General features: G+C 48.1%; 1 protein-coding gene and 1 non-coding gene across 2 annotated transcripts; one reads left to right on the top strand and one right to left on the bottom strand.

The window, feature by feature from the left end:
* Positions 1-5965: 5965 nt before the first annotated feature.
* CLDN3 (claudin 3) lies at positions 5966-7227 on the bottom strand. Its single transcript, XM_037814481.1, has one exon. The coding sequence runs from the start codon at positions 6981-6983 to the stop codon at positions 6321-6323; it is 663 nt and encodes a 220-aa protein (XP_037670409.1). The 5' UTR covers positions 6984-7227; the 3' UTR covers positions 5966-6320.
* An 8094-nt stretch (positions 7228-15321) lies between these two features.
* LOC119518353 lies at positions 15322-15428 on the top strand. Its single transcript, XR_005213742.1, has one exon. It is a non-coding gene; the product is annotated as a U6 spliceosomal RNA (small nuclear RNA).
* Positions 15429-18224: the final 2796 nt, after the last annotated feature.

Below are 18224 nucleotides of genomic sequence, written 5' to 3'. Positions count from 1 at the left end.
ATTTGTCTTTAAAGTTTGCCAATTTGAAAGAAAAAAAAAACTTGCTTAATTTAGAGAAGTTAGAGAAATCTCATTTAATAGGGAATTTATGCACCTTTGCATTTTCTTATCAGCCCAAACAGTTCTTTTTATAATTGCTTCTTCTCCTTTGCCCGTTTTTCCATTGGCTTGACATACTATCTCTTATTGATTTGCGGGAACTCTTTTGATATGAAGTGTATGAACCCTGTTTCTGTTATATATAATGAAAGTATTTTCTCTGTTTATTGCTTGCCTTTGAACCTTGTTTATTTTTTCCTCCATATTAATATTTTATATTTGTATGCAGTCAAAATCTTTTTTTTTTAATTCCTTCTGGGTTTTGTTTCTCATGTAGGAGGGCTTCAATATTATAAAAATATTCCCCTGCATTTTCTTCTAGTACTTCCTAGTTTTGCTTTTTACATTAGACCTTTAATCCACCTGGATTCCCAACGGTGTTGGGTCTGGGAAGGGGACAGTGAAGGACCTGGAATGCTAGGCTGAGAAATTTGTACTGAATTGTAACTCCATGTCCCTATGCACTTTTTTTCTAACCTCTCTTTCTGTTCCTGGACACTGATTTTCTGCTTCAACTGGGTTGGCCTGCTGGTCACCCCACTTGTACCCTTTTTTTTTGCCCGCCTCCTTGCATTTCCCTATTCAGGGACTCCTGCCTGGGAAGCCTTTGCCTCCCAGCTCCACCCTTCTGGAGCCTAACTATTGTCAAGACCCGGTTCAGGGACCCTTCCATGAAGCCTTCCCAGTTACAGCCCTTTGTGACCTCTGAGCTCTTTTCTCGAGGGCACCCTAAAGCACAATCACTTTCTTCTCCACATTGCACCCTGGGCCTGAGTCTTGTCTCTCCTCCCCTTTCCCTGTGCAAAGCACCTGCTAGGCTGGGACATGCATGGGTGAGCAGGATGCTTGGGGGCCCTCCTTCACAGGGCAGGGCACCCCCGAGTAAGTGGTGACTGGGGCCCGCTGCGGCAGAGGCCAAAGGCCCAGCTGCCGAGGATCCCGCGGGAATGGGCGGGCGTCAGGGGAGCTTCCCTCCATAGAGTCCTGAAGGTGACCCCTAGGCTCGCCAGGTGGGGTGAGGTGAGGATGAGGAGGCTGCCAGGAAGAGAAAACACCTTGTGCTGAGGCCTGGGGTCTGCGGAGTGCAGGGTTTTTAAGGAAATGAAGGATGCATTGCAGGGAGGAAGAAGTGGGATGACAAGGGCGGCGGAAGTGGACCCCCGAGAGGCATGTGCGGCCTGGTGCCTGTGGGGGTGTTTGTGTCATGGAGTCCTGGGGTGGGGGCCTGAAGGCTTTTAAGCAGGGGTGACGTGGTCAGAGTGAAGACTGAACTGTCACTCGGCTGATCTGAGATTGGCTAGGGGTGATCACACGGATCTGGGGTGCAGAAAGAGGGGAGCCTAGAGGAGACTGTTACGGAAAGATGACTGTGGCCTGGCCAGAGTCGCAGCAGTGCAAGCAGGGAACGAGAGGTGGGCACGTCTAGAAACCACAAGCAGGTTGGCCTGTCAGGGCCTGGCTGTGGGCAGGGGGCAGGCCCATCACCCGTGCTAGTCTTGGTAGTTCCGTTGGGTAATGCCTTCCCTGTGGGGTTCTTATGGGGCTAAAATTTACCTGGGACGACAGCACATCTTTTGCAGATGAGAGCTAGGGGCAGCAGCGACTTGCCCAAGGCCCCAACCCAAGCACCAGAAGCCAATGCGCATGTGCACCCTGGCAGAGCTGACCTTCAATGAAACCCTGGGAGGGGAGGGAGAAGGAAGGGACTGTCTGTTCTTCCAGGCAAGCCGCAGACCTTGAGGGAGCCACAATAAATGCCGTGTTTGTTTGATAAAGCATTTGGCTTTTGCTCTGGCAGGAGGAAGAGCTAGAACAGGTGTGGCAAGACCAGGGCAGCCTGCGGTGCACCAGCAGGAGGTGTGATGGGGGGGGGGGTGGAGGTCAGCGCCCCAGGGCCTGGCAGGGAGCGCCAGTGTTGAGGATTTTGCAGAAATTCAGGGACTTTCTCACCACCCAGCCAGCTCTCACAGGTTGCCAGGCTCCCACCTGGGCTGAACTCACCAAGAGGTTAGCAATCCAAAGTCCCGTAAATCAAGCTTCTGCCATGTGCCTAGCATCCAGCCACATGCTTTTGATGCACACAGGCAGCCTGGCAGCCCACAGACATTTCTGACCACCACCTGGGGCTGGCCTGGGCTGGATGCCGCAGGCATCTCCGGCCTCAGTGGGAAAGTCCGACAGGAAACAAAATGATATAGTTTAGTGTGTGCTGGGATGGAGTGAGAAAGCTGTGAGGGAACTCAGAGGAGGGCTCAGCTTACCCCCGCTACCCTCTTCAACCCAGTGAAGGGCAGGCTGTTCTGCTTGTACCCATTCTGTGGATGGGGACACTGAGGCTCAGAAGTATGAACTGCCCTGCTCACCTGCTCAGTTTGGATCTGGCTAATTTTCTTCTGCGGGGAGTGATAAGTATAAAAATGAGACAAGCTAGAGGCACCCTTGTGCACCATCTGGTCCAGCCCCTGTTGAAATGATGGGGAAACTGAGGCCCAGAGGGAGCAGGGAGTTGCTCAGGGACAGGAAAGGGACAGCCAAGCGAGCTGGGTCTAGAAACCAGCTCTCCTGAACCCCAGCCCAGGATGTGTGCCTTGGCACTAAATGCCTTTCTCTTCTCCAGGCTTCCGAAGCCTTCGGGGGGAGCCCTGGCCTGGGACCCTCAGCTTATGGTCTGTATGCTGCAGGCTCTGTCACCTCTGCTTACGCTCTAGACCCCAGAAAGGATACAGGCAGGGATGTGTGAGTGCAGGGGGTGGGGGGACATAGGATGGAGTAGGATACCTGCCCCCCCCCCCAGGAGACCCCAGGGGAGCCTAGGCTTGGGGAGAGACTGGGATGCCAAGGGAGGGTCTGAGGCCCCAGAGCCCTACCTTCCCCCCCACCCCCTACCTCCCATCTGGGAATGGGTCAGGGGGTCTGTGTCCCTCTCGACCACATCCCTTGGGCTTGAGGGTGCTGGGGTGGGCTAGAGTGGGCAGGCTGGCTCTGGACCTCAGGCTTGGGGTGCAGTTCCGCCTCAGCGTACACCAGGGAGGGACAGTGTCCAGACCATCTTCTTCCTCTGGAGGTAAATGAGTAACCCTCTCCTGCCTGCAGGGTGCTCTGGGACAAAGAGGCTCCCGGGCGGTGCTTACGGGCTTGCCTGAGGTGGAGACAGGTGCAAACCCTCAGCCGACTGCTCCCACCAGTCCCATCCCAGACAGGCCCCGGGAGCCTCCACCCTCTCCCCAGTCCTCCTCCTCCGCGCCACTGAGACCCCTCCCGTCTCTAACCCCTCCAGGGGTCTAAGTCCCTTATCTTCTCAGAGCCCCGCCCCTTTTCTGAGCCCCGCCCCCTTTTGAGCCCCACCCCCTGGCCGAGCCTACCTGCTCTTTCCAGCAATCACCCCCCTTGCCTGCTGCCTGCTTATTCAGTTTCACTCTCGGTTTCCTTCTCGCGAGGCTAGGAGAGTGGTTCCTAGAGAGGAACCTGTTGTGGAGACAGTAATCCACAAACCAAGTATTTTCCTGGAAGCTTACAGAGAATGATCTAAAGCTAAGGGGCACTTACTATTTATAGTAACCTCTCCTCTTCCCTGGTCATAAGACCCCTTCCTTAACTGGAAGGAGAATCTTTCTGGAGCAAAGTGGAAACTCTCCCTGGTATTTTACTGAGAAATGTGCCTGCCACAAGCTTCTTTTGCTTCAGCTTGGGGAGGGAAGTAAGGATTGCTACAGGCAAAAAATTTTGAACTACAATAACTTAGAAATAATTTCAAGTCTCCTCATTCCCCAAACACCTGTCCCAAGACCTGAGCTCCCTCCCCTTCCAGTTGCTGCCTCGGCCCACAGTTCCCTTTTATAAGCAAACCTCTGGACACATGGTCTAATTGTCCTGTTTTCATGTTCTGTCCACTGCTTCTGCCCCTAGTCCTCTTGCCAAGGCCATCAGTGCCCACCTTGATACCATTTACCCCCTGGCTTCTCCTCAAGCCGCTTCCGCAGCCTGGGACACTGATGCCATCGCCCGCTTTCCTGAAACCCATTTTTCTTTTGGTTTCTAGAGTGACCTCATCTACTCCTCTGGTTTCGATTGCCACCTGTGTGCCAACAACTCCCCAGTTTATCACTCCTGAGTCCCAGATCTATATATATGTCCAACCACTTCCTGGACATCTCTACTTGGATGTCACAAAGGCTTGTCAAAGTCTAAACATTCAAAACACAATTAGAATAAGCAAATCATAAAGGCAGAATCTAGAATATAGGTTACCAGGCGACAGGGTGGGGTAGGGAATGGGAAATTAAGGCTTCAAATGTACAGGTTCCCATGTGGAATAATGGAAATGTTTTGATAATGGATGGTGGTGATGGTAGCACAACACTGTGAATGCACTTAACATACTGAAGTATATATCTGAATATGATTAAAAGACGAATGTTAGATTGTGTATATGATAACAGAGTAAAAATTAAAACAAAAATCCACGGAAGTACACTACAGAAACAGTGAACCTTAAGTTAAACCATGGACTTTAGTTAATAGAACATTGTATTATAAAAATGTGTTATCAATTGTGACAAATGTTCCACACCCATGCAAGGTGTTGGAGGTGGGGTAGTATATGGGAGTCCTGTATTTTATGCATGATTGTTCTGTAAACTCACAACTCTAAAAAAGAACAAAACAAAACAAAACAAAAATAGAATCCATCATCTTCCTCATAGACCTGGACATCTGTGTTCCCTAGTTTGGCAACTGGTACCACCATCCAATCAGTGGCCTAAGGTGGAAAACTTGGGGTTATCTAGATTCTCCCCTCATCCTGCACATCCACCTGGCTCTCAAGCTCAACCTGTCTTGTTTCATTAACAACCCCCATTGGGCACTGTCCCCAGCCCCTCTGGGCCCTGCTCACTGTCCCTCTGGCCCTGTTGTACTTCTGGCCTGCATCCTCACGTGCTGGAAGGCTGTGGATCCTTTTAGGTGGTCTCCCACCTTCATCTCCCTCCTGGAATCCCAGCTCTGCAGGGATTGCGGGGGTAGTTATTTTAAAGCACAAATCTGCCCCGGGGACTTCCCAGCCTTGAACTCCTGTAACACACAGAGTTGGGTCCAAAGTCTGTAATTCCACACACGAGACTCTCCATGACATGGCCTCCGCCGGGCACTGGGGCCTCATCGCCACTTCCTCCCTGCCCTTGCCACCCAGCCCTGAGGCATCTCTTGCCCTCTCCGGGCACAGCAGCCATTCTTCCCTGGCCCTGGGCCTGAGCTCAGGGCCCCCCTTTTCACCGCCCGAATCTCCTGTGCCTTCTCAGCGTTGTCACTTCGAGCCCCCTTTGAGAAGCAGAGGTATGTCACATCCCCATTCTGAGCCCTGTTCCCTTCCCTCCCTGGGGGTTCCCGGGGAGAAGGTAGGGCCCCCATCTGGTGTCTTCTCCAGGAAAGAAGATTCCACCTCGCTTGACTTTTGGGGGTGTGTTTTACCAAAACAATGGTTCTTTTTGTTCTCCTTTTTCAAATATGAAATCACACTACTATTGAATGCGCTCTTTCAACCCCACACCAGAGAATCCAATGGATGCTCCAAGGACAAATCCAAATGGCACATCCTGAGAAGAGGGTCCCCGACTGCAACACCCCTCCCCACCAGGCTCCCTCTGCCTGGCACACTGGAAGTGCTCATGCCAGTCTTTCCAGACTGGGCCTTGGCCTTGGCCATTGCCAGAATCTCCCGTGAGTAGCCACGAGTGGGCATCCAGCTCAGTTTACAACCCCACCTTCTCTGTCCCGGAACCCCTGGTCCTCTCTAAGCTCCATCCCAGGGGCGGGAGAGCCGCAGAGGAGGCTTGCAGGGAGGTGGACGCCTCAGGACAAAGGCGCCAGCAACTGCAAAACGAAAGCCTTTTATTGAAAAATATTAAGCGACCCGTTTCAAGGCTGCCGGTCCCTGCCCATTGCACGCTTTGGATCCAGGCTCGAGGCCCAACGTGGGGACCAAGTAGCGACGACTACCCCAGCCCCACGCTCCAGAGAGGTGAGGTTGCATTGTCCATGAGGGCTGGTTCCTGGGTTCCCCAGTCCGGGTCCCCGGGCCACGGGCGGGTGGCGGCTGGCGAAGAGGGGGACGGGCCGGTCCCTCCCAGTCGAGCGAGGGGGCTGCCTGGTCTCTGCAAAGCTGCAACCTGGACGGGGCGGGCGCTCCAGCCGGTGGGGAGGGCGTCCCCGTTCATCTGCCCCCCTCAGACGTAGTCCTTGCGGTCGTAGGCAGTGGTCGTACCGGTGCCCGGTCCCGCGGAGCGCGGCGCTGAGTAGAGGATCTTGGCCGGCGCGTACTTCTTCTCGCGCGGCGGGCACGAGCAGCAGAGCAGCCCGCCCCCCAGCAGCTGCAGCGCCGCGGCCGCCCAGCCCACGTACAGGCCCGATCCCATCTCGCGCTTCTGCGCCTCGGGCACCAGCGGGTTGTAGAAGTCCTGAATGATGGTGTTGGCCGACCAGGACACGGGCACGAGGGTGAGCACGGCGGCCAGCAGGAAGACCACGCCCGCCACGATGGTGATCTTGGCCTTGGCCGTGTCGTCCTGCACGCAGTTGGTGCACTGGGCGCCCACGAGCGCCACGAGGAGCCCGAAGGCGGCCAGCAGGATGGCGACGACGATGAGCGCGCGGGCCGCCTGCAGGTCCTGCGGCAGCGCCAGCAGCGAGTCGTACACCTTACACTGCATCTGCCCCGTGCTCTGCACCACGCAGTTCATCCACAGGCCCTCCCAGATGGTTTGCGACGTGATGATGTTGCTGCCGATGAAGGCTGTCACGCGCCACATGGGCAGCGCGCAGCACACGATCGTGCCCAGCCAGCCCAGCACGGCCAGCGAGGTGCCCATGATCTCCAGACCCATGGACATGGCTGCTGTTCCAAAGCCGGCTCCGCCGGGCGCCTCCGGGTGCGGGACGACTGGGGGCCGGGGCTGCTTGGCTTGGGCTTGGAGCTGCCGCGCGCCGGCGGACGGACTCCCCGACGGACGGACGCACGGACCGACACCCGGACGGCGCGCGCGCTAACGGCTCGGTTCGGCACCTTGCACGGCGGCGGCGCCTGCACCTGCCTGTGGCCTTGTGGGCGGGCGCTGGCGACTGGGCTGGCCCGGGGCTGGGGCCGGTTAGTCTTAGCGCGGTGCTCAGAGCCCGGGCGGGGGCGGGGGGCGGAGCCGCGGTCTCCCGGGCCTGGGGACAGTGACGTGGCCCCCATCCCCTCCCCCGCGTCACCTTCACAGAGCGCCCTGGGAGGGAGGGCTGGGCCGGGAGCGGTGCACAGCGCGGGGTGGGGGGTGCCAAGGAGGGCGGAGCCCGCGCCCCCGCCCCACCCCCAGTTCCCTCCTCGTCCCCCACTGTCCAGGAATAAATTCTCCGGGACAGGCTGGAGCACAGGGGGCTTCAGGGATTTAGGGTGCAAGCTGCAGTTTTGTTGACACCTCCCTATTCCCCATTTTCGGCGCTGTGGGGTGCCGGCGGCGTGGGGATGGGGGTGCTGCCAGGTTCCCGGGAACCGCGGGGCCAGGAAGGGCCCACGTGGGCGTGGCCGCAGCTGTTTTCCAGCGTCATGCACCTGCTCCTCGGTCCCTCAGGCCTCCGAGGCGGCGCGCGCCGCTCATGCTCCCGGCCTGATGGTGCAGGTCTGTGGGGTTGCCCGGCCCTGGGGGTTCTGGACCCAGAAAGCCAGGGACCGCTTGCGGAGGCGACCATGCCGAGCTCAGCCCCTCTTCCGGTCCTGCTCCAGCCCCTTCAGCTCGCATCCCTCGCAGTGCGCCTGGGTCTCTTTAGCTGGGACGCTCTCTCCTCCCAGAGCCCTTGCCTTCCCTCCCTCTGAGCCCCGAGTCTGTTCCAGGATCCTCCTTAATGAAGGGGTGGTGAGAGGGGTTTGATCCGGACAAATGATGCCTTGTTCCCACGCCTGGGCTGTCCCTCACTGGGGCCCTTCAGGGCGGAAGCCCGAGTCCCAGCCATGGCCTTGGAGGTTTCCCTTGGCCCCCAACCCCCCACCCGACCCCATCTGCTTTCTTCCCCTCACTGCAGAGGGCCTCCTGGCCACACTTCCACCTCAGGGCCTCTGTGCTTGCTGCTCCCTCTGCGTGAACACTCTCCCTCACATATCCACTTGGCTGGCTCCTTCCCCTCCTTCAGGTTTGTGCTCAGAGGGAGGCCTTCCCTGAGCACTCCATGTAAAATCACAGCTTCTCACCTCACAATGTCCAGTTCCCCTTTCCTGCTTTATATGTTCCTTAGCATTTATCACTATCTGGCACATGCTACATTTTTCTTATTTAGTTTTTATTGTGTCATTCTCCCTGCTGGAGAATGTGAGCTCTGCGAGGGCAAGAGTTTTAGCTGGTTTTATTTGCTGCTGAGTCCTCTAGAGTAGTGCTGAGTACTCAAAATGTATTTGATTTAGTGACTTGAAATCACTAAATGAAGTCGCTTGAATGAAGGATGCTGTGTTACCTGAATTAGGGGGTTTACGATCTGGTAGGAACAAAGAGATCTTCTAGGCGAAATGGGAGCTCTCACTGAGCTGGGCCTAGAGATGTTTTGGTTTGCCCCTTATCTCTCAAATTACAGGCATGCAACCTGCTTCCTCTTTCACACTGTCCAAGCCCTGGGGTGATAGATAAACAGGACCAGAGGCCCATGGAAACCAGGGTCCTCCTTCTTGTAGGGGCAAAGGTCTTGGGCTAGGCCTGTTGGGGCTGGGCAGGGCAGGGTTGGGAGTGCCTGGCCATAGGGCCCAGCTGATGCTGGGTGGGGGCTGCCTGGGAGGAGTTTCGTGGAGCTCAGGTCTGCTTCAGTGCCCTGCTGGCTGCTCTGGTTTCCTGGTTCGTGGGGGTGGCTTTGGGTCAGAGAAGTGGTGGTACCCTCATGCAGTGTGGCTTGGCTCAGGGCTGGGTCTGGGCTCAATGCTTTTGGTCAGAGAATGAACCCTGTGGGACTGCCGGTTGCACCTGGGTTGGGTGTTGTGAGCTCTGTCTCTTGCTAGCTGTGAGGCTGGGCAAAGTCACGTTATCTCTCTTGGCCTCAGTTTCCTCCTCTGTAAAATGAGAAAAATGATGTCCATGTGACTTGTCTCATGGAGACGTGAAGAAAATGGAGGTGGCCACAGTGTATGGGAAAACAAAACAAGGGCAGGGCATGCAACTGTGCAAAGAAATCATGTGGAGGAGTGTGGGGTTCAACCAGCCAGCCAGATCCGAATTTGAGGACTGGCTTTACTCCCAACTGACTTGAAACTTTGACAAGTCCCTCTGAGGGGAGGGTTTGCTCTGGGTTGCTTGGGGTAGGGGGTGCGGGCAAGAAGAGCTGGCTTGTTCCAGAGGCTGAATGAGGCGGACCTGCTGGGCAGGGCCACGGGGTGATCAAACAAGCAGGACAGAAAGTTTCATGCCCAGGGGCCAAACTTCAGGGACTCTGCAAATAAGACCTTGGCTCTGTGCAAAAGCGCCAACTGATCTTTTGCTCTATAGCCACCAGGGTTCTTGCAACTCAATAATAAAAAGACAAATAACCCAATTAAAAATGGGTGCAGGCCGAAGGAGAGTCTAAACTTGCATGTAATGGTGCCTAAGAGTCTCCCCGAGTACCTCTTTGTTGCTCAGATGTGGCCCTCTCTCTCTCTAACTGAGCCATCTCGACAGGTGAACTCGCTGCCCTCCCCCCTACATGGGACCCGACTCCCAGGGGTGTAAATCTCTCTGGCAATGCAGAGTATGACTCCCAGGGATGAATGTGGACCCGGCATCGTGGGACTGAGAGTATCTTCTTGACCAAAAAGGGGATGCAAAATGAGACGAAATAGTTTCTGTGGCTGAGAGATTTCAAATGAAGTCGAGAGGTCACTCTGGTGGACATTCTTATGCACTATATAGATAACACCTCTTAGGCTTTAATGTATTGGAATAGCTAGAAGTAAATACCTGAAACTACCAAACTCCAACCCAGCAGTCTGGACTCCTGAAGACAATTATATAATAATGTAGATTACAAGGGGTGACAGTGTGATTGTGAAGACCTTGTGGATCACACCCCCTTTATCTAGTGTATGGATGAGTAGAAAAATGGGGATAAAAACTAAAGGACAAATGGGGTGGGATGGGGGGATGATTTGGGTGTTCTTTTTTCACTTTTATTTTTTATTCTTGTTCTGGTTCTTTCTGATGTAAGGAAAATGTTCAGAGATAGATTGTGGTGATGAACGCATAACTATGTTATCATACTGTGGACAGTGGATTGTATACCATGGATGATTGTATGGTGTGTGAATGTATTTCAATAAAACTGAATTTAATGAAAAAAAATGGGTGCAGGCAGAGAAATTATCAGAGAATATAACCATAGAGATGAAAAGTAGAGTTTGGGTTAAGAGAAATGGGGGAAGGGGCAAGGGAAGTTAAGAAATGAGTGTAGGGTTGTGTTTGAGGTGAACGGAAATTTCTAGTAATGGATGGTGGGAAAGAGCATTACAGCATTCTAAATGTAATTAATTCCACTAATGGAAGGCTAGGGAGGGGGTGGAATGGAAAAATTTAGGCTATATATATGTTTCCACAACTGAAAAAAAAAAAAAAGACAGTCTAAATAGATGATAATTGAATGCCAAGGATAAACTTGGATGGGATTGGAGGATAGAGGACAGGTGGCTCAAAGGGACACAGTAGAGACATAAGGAAAAGGAAATATAGAATGTAAGCTTTGTATCATTGTTGAATCTCTTGTACTTCTTAGCTGCGCTTAATGGGATTGCATAAAAGAATGGTCTTGTTTATGGGAAATTTATATGTGAACTATAGTGTATGTTCAGGGATGTGTGCAGCTAGCTCTTATATGTTCAGAAGACAGAGCAATAGATGATGGGTGATAGATAGGGAGGGAGGGAAAGAAATAGCAATGTGACAGCATGTTAAAGTTGGTAGATTGAGCTATCAGTGGAGGGGGGTCAGGGTATGATGGAATTCTGTGTAGGGGATTAGTATTGTTTTTGCAACTGTTCCTATAACTTTGAATTTATTTCAAAAAAAAAAAATGGGTGCAGGATAGGGATAGACATTTTCCCAAACAAGATGTACAAATGGCCGATAAGCATGAAAAGATGCTGTCAGTCTGTTTTAGGTTCCTAGGCTGCTCAGAGCAGACACCATGAAATGTGGAATTATTAGCTTACAGTTTGAGGCCAGGAAAATGTCCAAATCAAGACATCATGGAGGCAATACTTTCTCCTGGAAGACTGGCTGTTGTGGATCCTGGGCTCCTCTGACACATGGCAAGGCACATGGTGGCATCTGCTGGTCTCTCCCTTCTCTTCTGGGTTTCACTGAGCTCAGCTTCTTGCTTTTGTGGCTTTCTCTCTCTTCGTCTGAATTTCATTCTCTTATAAAGGACTCCAGTAAAAGGAGTAAGATCCATTCTGGTTGAAGTGGATCACTCCTTAACTGAAGTTGTTTCATCAAAAGTCCTACTTGCAATGGGTCCACATCCACAGGAATGGGTTAAATTTAAGAACATGTTTTTCTGGGGTACATTTATCTTCAAACCACCACACCAGGAGTGGTGGGAAGGAGGAGTGGGGAGTTAATGCTAAATGAAGAAGAATTTTCGTTTAGCATGATGAAGACAGTCTGGAAATAGATAACGGTGAAAGTTGCACAGTATTGTCAATGTACTTCACATCAAAGATTGTCCGTTTGTCCCTCACGTTGCCCTTTTATAGCCATATCCACTTCCCTCCCAACCCCAATCCCTCCTTACCTCTGGCAGCCACAGACTGTGATCCATTTCTGTAATTTTGTCATTCCAAGAATGATATATAAATAAATGGAATCATATAGTAAATGAGCTTTAGGAACTGGCTTGTCTCATTCAGCATGATTCTCTAGAGATCCATCTAGGTTATTACTAGTCCATCTTTTAATTGCTGAGGAGTATTTTATGGTATAGATGTACACATTCTTTTTTAACCAGTCACCAGTTGAAGGACACCTGGGTTGTTTCCAGTGTGGGAACTGTTAAAAATAAAGCTGCTATAGGGGGCAAGATGGCGGCATAGAGAGGAGTGGAAGCTAAGTAGTCCCCCTGGAACAACTACAAAAAACCAGAAACTACTAGTAAATAATCCAGAATAACTGCGGGGGAACAAACGAGACCATCTACTCATCATACACCAACCTGAATTGGGAGGAATGCCCGAGAACACAGCATAAAATCTGTAAGTAAAATCTGCAGATCCAAGTCGTGAGACCCCCTCCCCCATAGCCCGAGCTGCAAAGCCTCATGGTGCCAGAGAGAAGCTCTCTCCCAGCAAGCAAATATAGCTCAGCTGAGCTCCAACTGGGGTTTTAAGTAGCAAATGTGAACTGCTCACTACAGGTACGAATCCCCAAAAAACAGACAGAGGCTTTGGGTGACGACTGACCTGGGAGAGCCGGAGGGTCGCCTTGACTGGGTCTGAAGGGGACTATCTGTTTCTTTTTCGGCTCAGTGGAGAAAGCCCCAGTCATATTCCGTTTCCAGGGCTGTGACTCTGGGAAGGGTGGAGACAGCACAAGCAGAGAGTGAGACCATTGAAATGCTAATGACCTCCACCTGGGGGGTCTGTCTTCTCTAGGAGGAAAGGGGTGGGGCCCTTTCCATTCAGAACCAGACCCCAGAGCCTGGGGGAACACGGCCATACCTCCTCACACCAGTCACAAATTATAGGCTAACAGGCATCACCTGCTGGGCAGAAAAGCACAGTGACCGGAGGCATCAAAGGGTGGAGCAATTTTCTAAGACACACCCGCAGGGAAACCAGATACTGAATATTTCTTCCCTCTGGGACCTGAGCCTGTTCTGGTCTGGGAAAACCTGATTTGGATAACCAAGGAAACCATGCCTAGACAACAGAAAATTACAACCTACACTAAGAAAAACAAAGTTATGGCCCAGTCAAAGGAACAAACGTACACTTCAACTGAGATACAGGAATTTAAACAACTAATGCTAAATCAAATCAAAAAGTTTAGAGAAGATATAGCAAAAGAGATAGAGGCTGTAAAGGAAACACTGGGCATATATGCGGCAGAAATCAAAAGTTCAAAAAAACAACTAGTAGAATCTATGGAAATGAAGGGTGCAACACAGCAGATGAAAGACACAATGGAAACATACAACAGCAGATCTCAAGAGGCAGAAGAAAACACTCAAGAACTGGAGAACAAAACACCTGAAAGCCTACACGCAAAGGAGCAGATGCAGAAAAGAATGAAAAAATATGAGCAACGTCTCCGGGAACTCAAGGATGAAACAAAGTACAATAATGTACGTATCATTGGTGTCCCAGAAGGAGAAGAGAAGGGAAAGGGGGCAGAAGCAATAATAGAGGAAATAATTAATGAAAATTTCCCATCTCTTATGAAAAACATAAAATTACAGATCCAAGAAGCGCAGCGTACTCCAAACAGAAGAGATATGAATAGGCCTACGCCAAGACACTTAATAATCAGATTATCAAATGCCAAAGACAAAGAGAGAATCCTGAAAGCAGCAAGAGAAAAGCGATCCATTACATACAAAGGAAGCTTAATAAGACTATGTGCGGATCTCTCAGCAGAAACCATGGAGGCAAGAAGGAAGTGGTGTGATATATTTAAGATACTGAAAGAGAAAAACCGCCAACCAAGAATCCTGTATCCAGCAAAGCTGTCCTTCAAATAGGAGGGAGAGCTCAAAATATTTTCTGACAAACAGACAATGAGAGACTTTATGAACAAGACAGCTGCCCTACAGGAAATACTAAAGGGAGCACTACAGGGTGATAGAAGACAGGAGTGTGTGGTTTGGAACACAGTTTTGGGAGATGGTAGCACAACAATGAAAGTACACTGAACAAAGGTAACTATGAATACGGTTGAGAGAGGAAGGTGGGGAGCTTGTGAGACACCACAGGAAAGGAGGAAAGATAAAGACTGGGACTGTGTAACTTGGTGAAATCTAGAGTATTCAACAATTGTGATAAAATGTACAAATATGTTCTTTTACGAGGGAGAACAAGCAAATGTCAACCTTGCAAGGTGTTAAAAATGGGGAGGCATTGGGGGAGGGATGCAATCAGCATAAACTAGAGACTGTAACTAATAGAATCATTGTATTATGCTTCCTTTAATGTAACAAAGGTGATATACCAAGGTGAATGCAGATAAGAGGGGGGATAGGGGAGGCATGTTAGATACTTGACATTGGTGGTATTGTCTGATTCTTTATTCCACTTTGATTTAAGGTTATTTTTCCTTTTGCTGCTTCCTAGCTGTCATTTTTTCCCCCTCTTTCTTTTGCCTCTCTACCTTCTTTGACTCTTCCTCCTGCCTTGTGGAAGAAATGTAGTTGCCCTTATATAGATAGTGGTGAAGGTGGTGAACACATAAATGTATGACCATGCAGAGAACCATCGATTATTTACTTGGGATGGAATGTATGGTGAGTGAACAAAACCATATTAAAAAAAAAAATGGGTTGATGACAAAACCTCGAGGGCAATATACTGAGTGAAATAAGCCAGACACATAAGGACAATTATTGCAGGGTCTCACTGATAGGAACTAATTATAATATGTAAACTCATAGACATGAAATATAAGGTACCAAGATACAGGACGAGGCTTAAGAATGGGGAGTGGTTGCTTAGTATGAGCAGAATGTTCAATTAGGATGAACTTAAATGTTTGGAAATGAACAGGGGTGTTGGTAGCAAGATGTGAGAATAACTAACAGCGCCAAATGGTGTGTGAATGAGGTGGAAAAGGGAAGCTCAGAGTCACATATGTCACCAGAAGGAAAGTTGGAGGTCAAAAGATGGGAATGTATAAAACTGAATCCTATGGTGGGCAATGTCCATGATCAACTGTACAAATACTAGAAATCGCTTCCATGAACCAGAACAAATGTATGACAATACAACTGGAAGTTAATAATAGAGGGGCATATAGGGAAGAACTATATACCTGTTACAAACTATATACTACAGTTAGTAGTATTTCAACATTTTTTCATAAACAGTAACAAATGTACTATATCAATACTACAAGTCAACAGTTGAGAGGGTTGGTTAGGGTTAGGGGAGGATTAGAGTTTCCTTTCCTTTTTTTCTTTTTTCATCTTTCACTTTATTTCTTGTCTGGAGTAATGAAAAGTTTCTAAAAAATTGAACAAAAATTAAGTGTGATTGTGCTTGCTTCGGCGGCACATATACTAAAATTGGAACGATACAGAGAAGATTAGCATGGCCCCTGCGCAAGGATGACACGCAAATTCGTGAAGCGTTCCATATTTTAACCCAGTGTTCTTTTTTACTTCAATTGCTCTTTTTCACTCTAATTATTATTCTTGTTATTTTTGTGTGTGTGCTAATGAAGGTGTCAGGGATTGATTTAGGTGATGAATGTACAACTATGTAATGGTACTGTAAACAATCGAAAGTACAATTTGTTTTGTATGACTGCGTGGTATGTGAATATATCTCAATAAAATGATGATTAAAAAAAAAAAAAATAAACTGAACCTGAAGAAATAAATCACAGGTCACTGGAAGGAAAAAAAAAAAAAAAAAAAAAAATTAAGTGTGATGGATGCACAGCTGTATGAGGGTACCCAGGGGCAAGTGATTGTACACTTTGGATCTTTGGATAATTGTATGGTATCTGAACAATCTCAATAAAAATGAAAAAAAAAAAGTAAAAAAAAAATAAAAATAAAGCTGCTATAAACATCCTTGTACAGGATTTTTGTGGGTGTGGCCATAAATGATATCTCTGATACATGCCTAGGATTGCCATTGCTGGGTTGTATGGTAGTAGCATGTTTAATTTTTTAGGAAATTGCCAAATTTTCTAGGATGGCAGTACCATTTTGCATTCCCACCAGCAATGCGTAAGTGATCCAGTTTCTCTGCAACCTCTCCAGCATTTGATGTTGTCACTATTTTTTATGTTAGCCATTTTGGGAGTTTTGTAGTGGTCTCTTAACAGTGGTTTTAATTCGTATTTCCCTAGAGGCTAATGAACATCTTTTCACGTGTGTATTTGCCATCTGTATATCTTTGGTAAAGTGTTTTTTCATGTCTCTTTCTCATGTTCTAACTGGATTCTTTTACTGTTGAGTTTTGAGAGTTTTTTTTTTTTTAAATGTATTCCAGGTACTATTCTTTTGTCAGAAATGTGATTTGCGAATATTTTCTCCAACTTTGTAGCTTGTCTTTTCATCCTCTTAACAGGGTATTTTACAGAGCAAAAGTTTTGAATTTTGATGAAGTCTAATTTATCAATTTTTAAAAATGGATTATGCTTTTGGTGTCAAGTTTAAGACTCTTTGCCTAGCCCTAGATCCCAAAGGGCTTCTACTATGATTTTTTCCCCTAAACATTTTATTTTGCATTTAAGTCAGTAATCTATTTTCAGTTAATGTTTGTAAAAGGTGTAAGACTTAGGTTGGAGATCTTTTTTTTTTTTTTTTTCTTGCCTATGGATGTCCAGTTGCTCCAGGGCCATTTGTTGAAAATACAGTCTTTCCTACACTGAATTTCTTTTTCATCTTTGTCATCAGTTGGGCATATTTGTGTGGATCTATTTCCAGGTTCTCTATTCTGTTCCACTGATCTATGTGTCTACCTCTCCACCAATACCACACAGTTTCAATAACTGTAAGTGTATGGTGCATCTTGAAGTCAGATAAACTGATTTCTCTCACTTTTTCTTCTTTTTTCAAAAATTTTTAGCTATTCTTTTTCCTTTGCCTTTCTATATAAATTTCAGAATAATGTTGTCTGTATCTACAAAAATTATTGCTGGGATTTTGATAAGAATTGCATTAAATCTGCATATTCATTTAGGGAGAATTAACAACTTTACTATCTTGAGTCTTCCAGTCCATGAACATGGTGTGACTTTCCATTTGTTTAGATCTTCTTTAATTTCTTTCATCAGTGTTGTGTAGTTTCCAGCATGCAAATCCTATACATGTTTTCCTAGATTTATACCTAAGTATTTCATTTGCTTTTGAGCAAATGCATATTGATGATAAATAAGTGATACCATAATTTTAATTTTTGAATCCATGTGTTCACTTCCAGGATATTGGTTTTTTGTATGTTTGTCATGTATCCTGTGACTTTCCCAAACTCACTTATCAGTTCTAGGAGTTTTTATAGATTTTTTGTGATTTTCTATACAGACAGTCATGTTATCTGCAAATAGAGAGTTTCATTTCTTTCTTTTTGGATCTGTATGCCTTTTATTCCCTTTTTTTTTTTTTTTTTTTTTTTTTTTTTTTAATCATCATTTTATTGAGATATATTCACATACCACGCAGTCATACAAAACAAATTGTACTTTCGATTGTTTACAGTACCATTACATAGTTGTACATTCATCACCTAAATCAATCCCTGACACCTTCATTAGCACACACACAAAAATAACAAGAATAATAATTAGAGTGAAAAAGAGCAATTGAAGTAAAAAAGAACACTAGGTACCTTTGTCTGTTTGTTTGCTTCCCCTACTTTTCTACACATCCATCCATAAACTAGACAAAGTGGAGTTTGGTCCTTATGGCATTCCCAATCCCACTGTCACCCCTCATAAGCTACATTTTTATACAACTGTCTTCGAGATTCATGGGTTCTGGGTTGTAGTTTAATAGTTTCAGGTATCCACCACCAGCTACCCCAATTCTTTAGAACCTAAAAAAGGTTGTCTAAAGTGTGCGTAAGAGTGCCCCCCAGAGTGATCTCTCGGCTCGTTTTGGAATCTCTCTGCCACTGAAGCTTATTTCATTTCCTTTCACATCCCCCTTTTGGTCAAGAAGATGTTCTCCATCCCACGATGCCGGGTCTACATTCCTCCCCGGGAGTCATATTCCACGTTGCCAGGGAGATTCACTTCCCTGGGTGTCTGATCCCACGTAGGGGGGAGGGCAGTGATTTCACCTTACAAGTTGGCTTAGCCAGAGAGAGAGGGCCACATCTGAGCAACAAAGAGGCATTCAGGAGGAGACTCTTAGGCACAAATACAGGGAGGCCTAGCCTCTCCTTTGCAGCAACCGTCTTCCCAAGGGTAAAACTTATGGTAGAG

This window comes from Choloepus didactylus, chromosome 21, assembly GCF_015220235.1.
Source record: "Choloepus didactylus isolate mChoDid1 chromosome 21, mChoDid1.pri, whole genome shotgun sequence".
NCBI classification, from domain to species: domain Eukaryota; kingdom Metazoa; phylum Chordata; class Mammalia; order Pilosa; family Megalonychidae; genus Choloepus; species Choloepus didactylus.
Note: the sequence above shows the minus strand (reverse complement) of the source record. Positions and strands in the feature narration are given on the sequence as shown.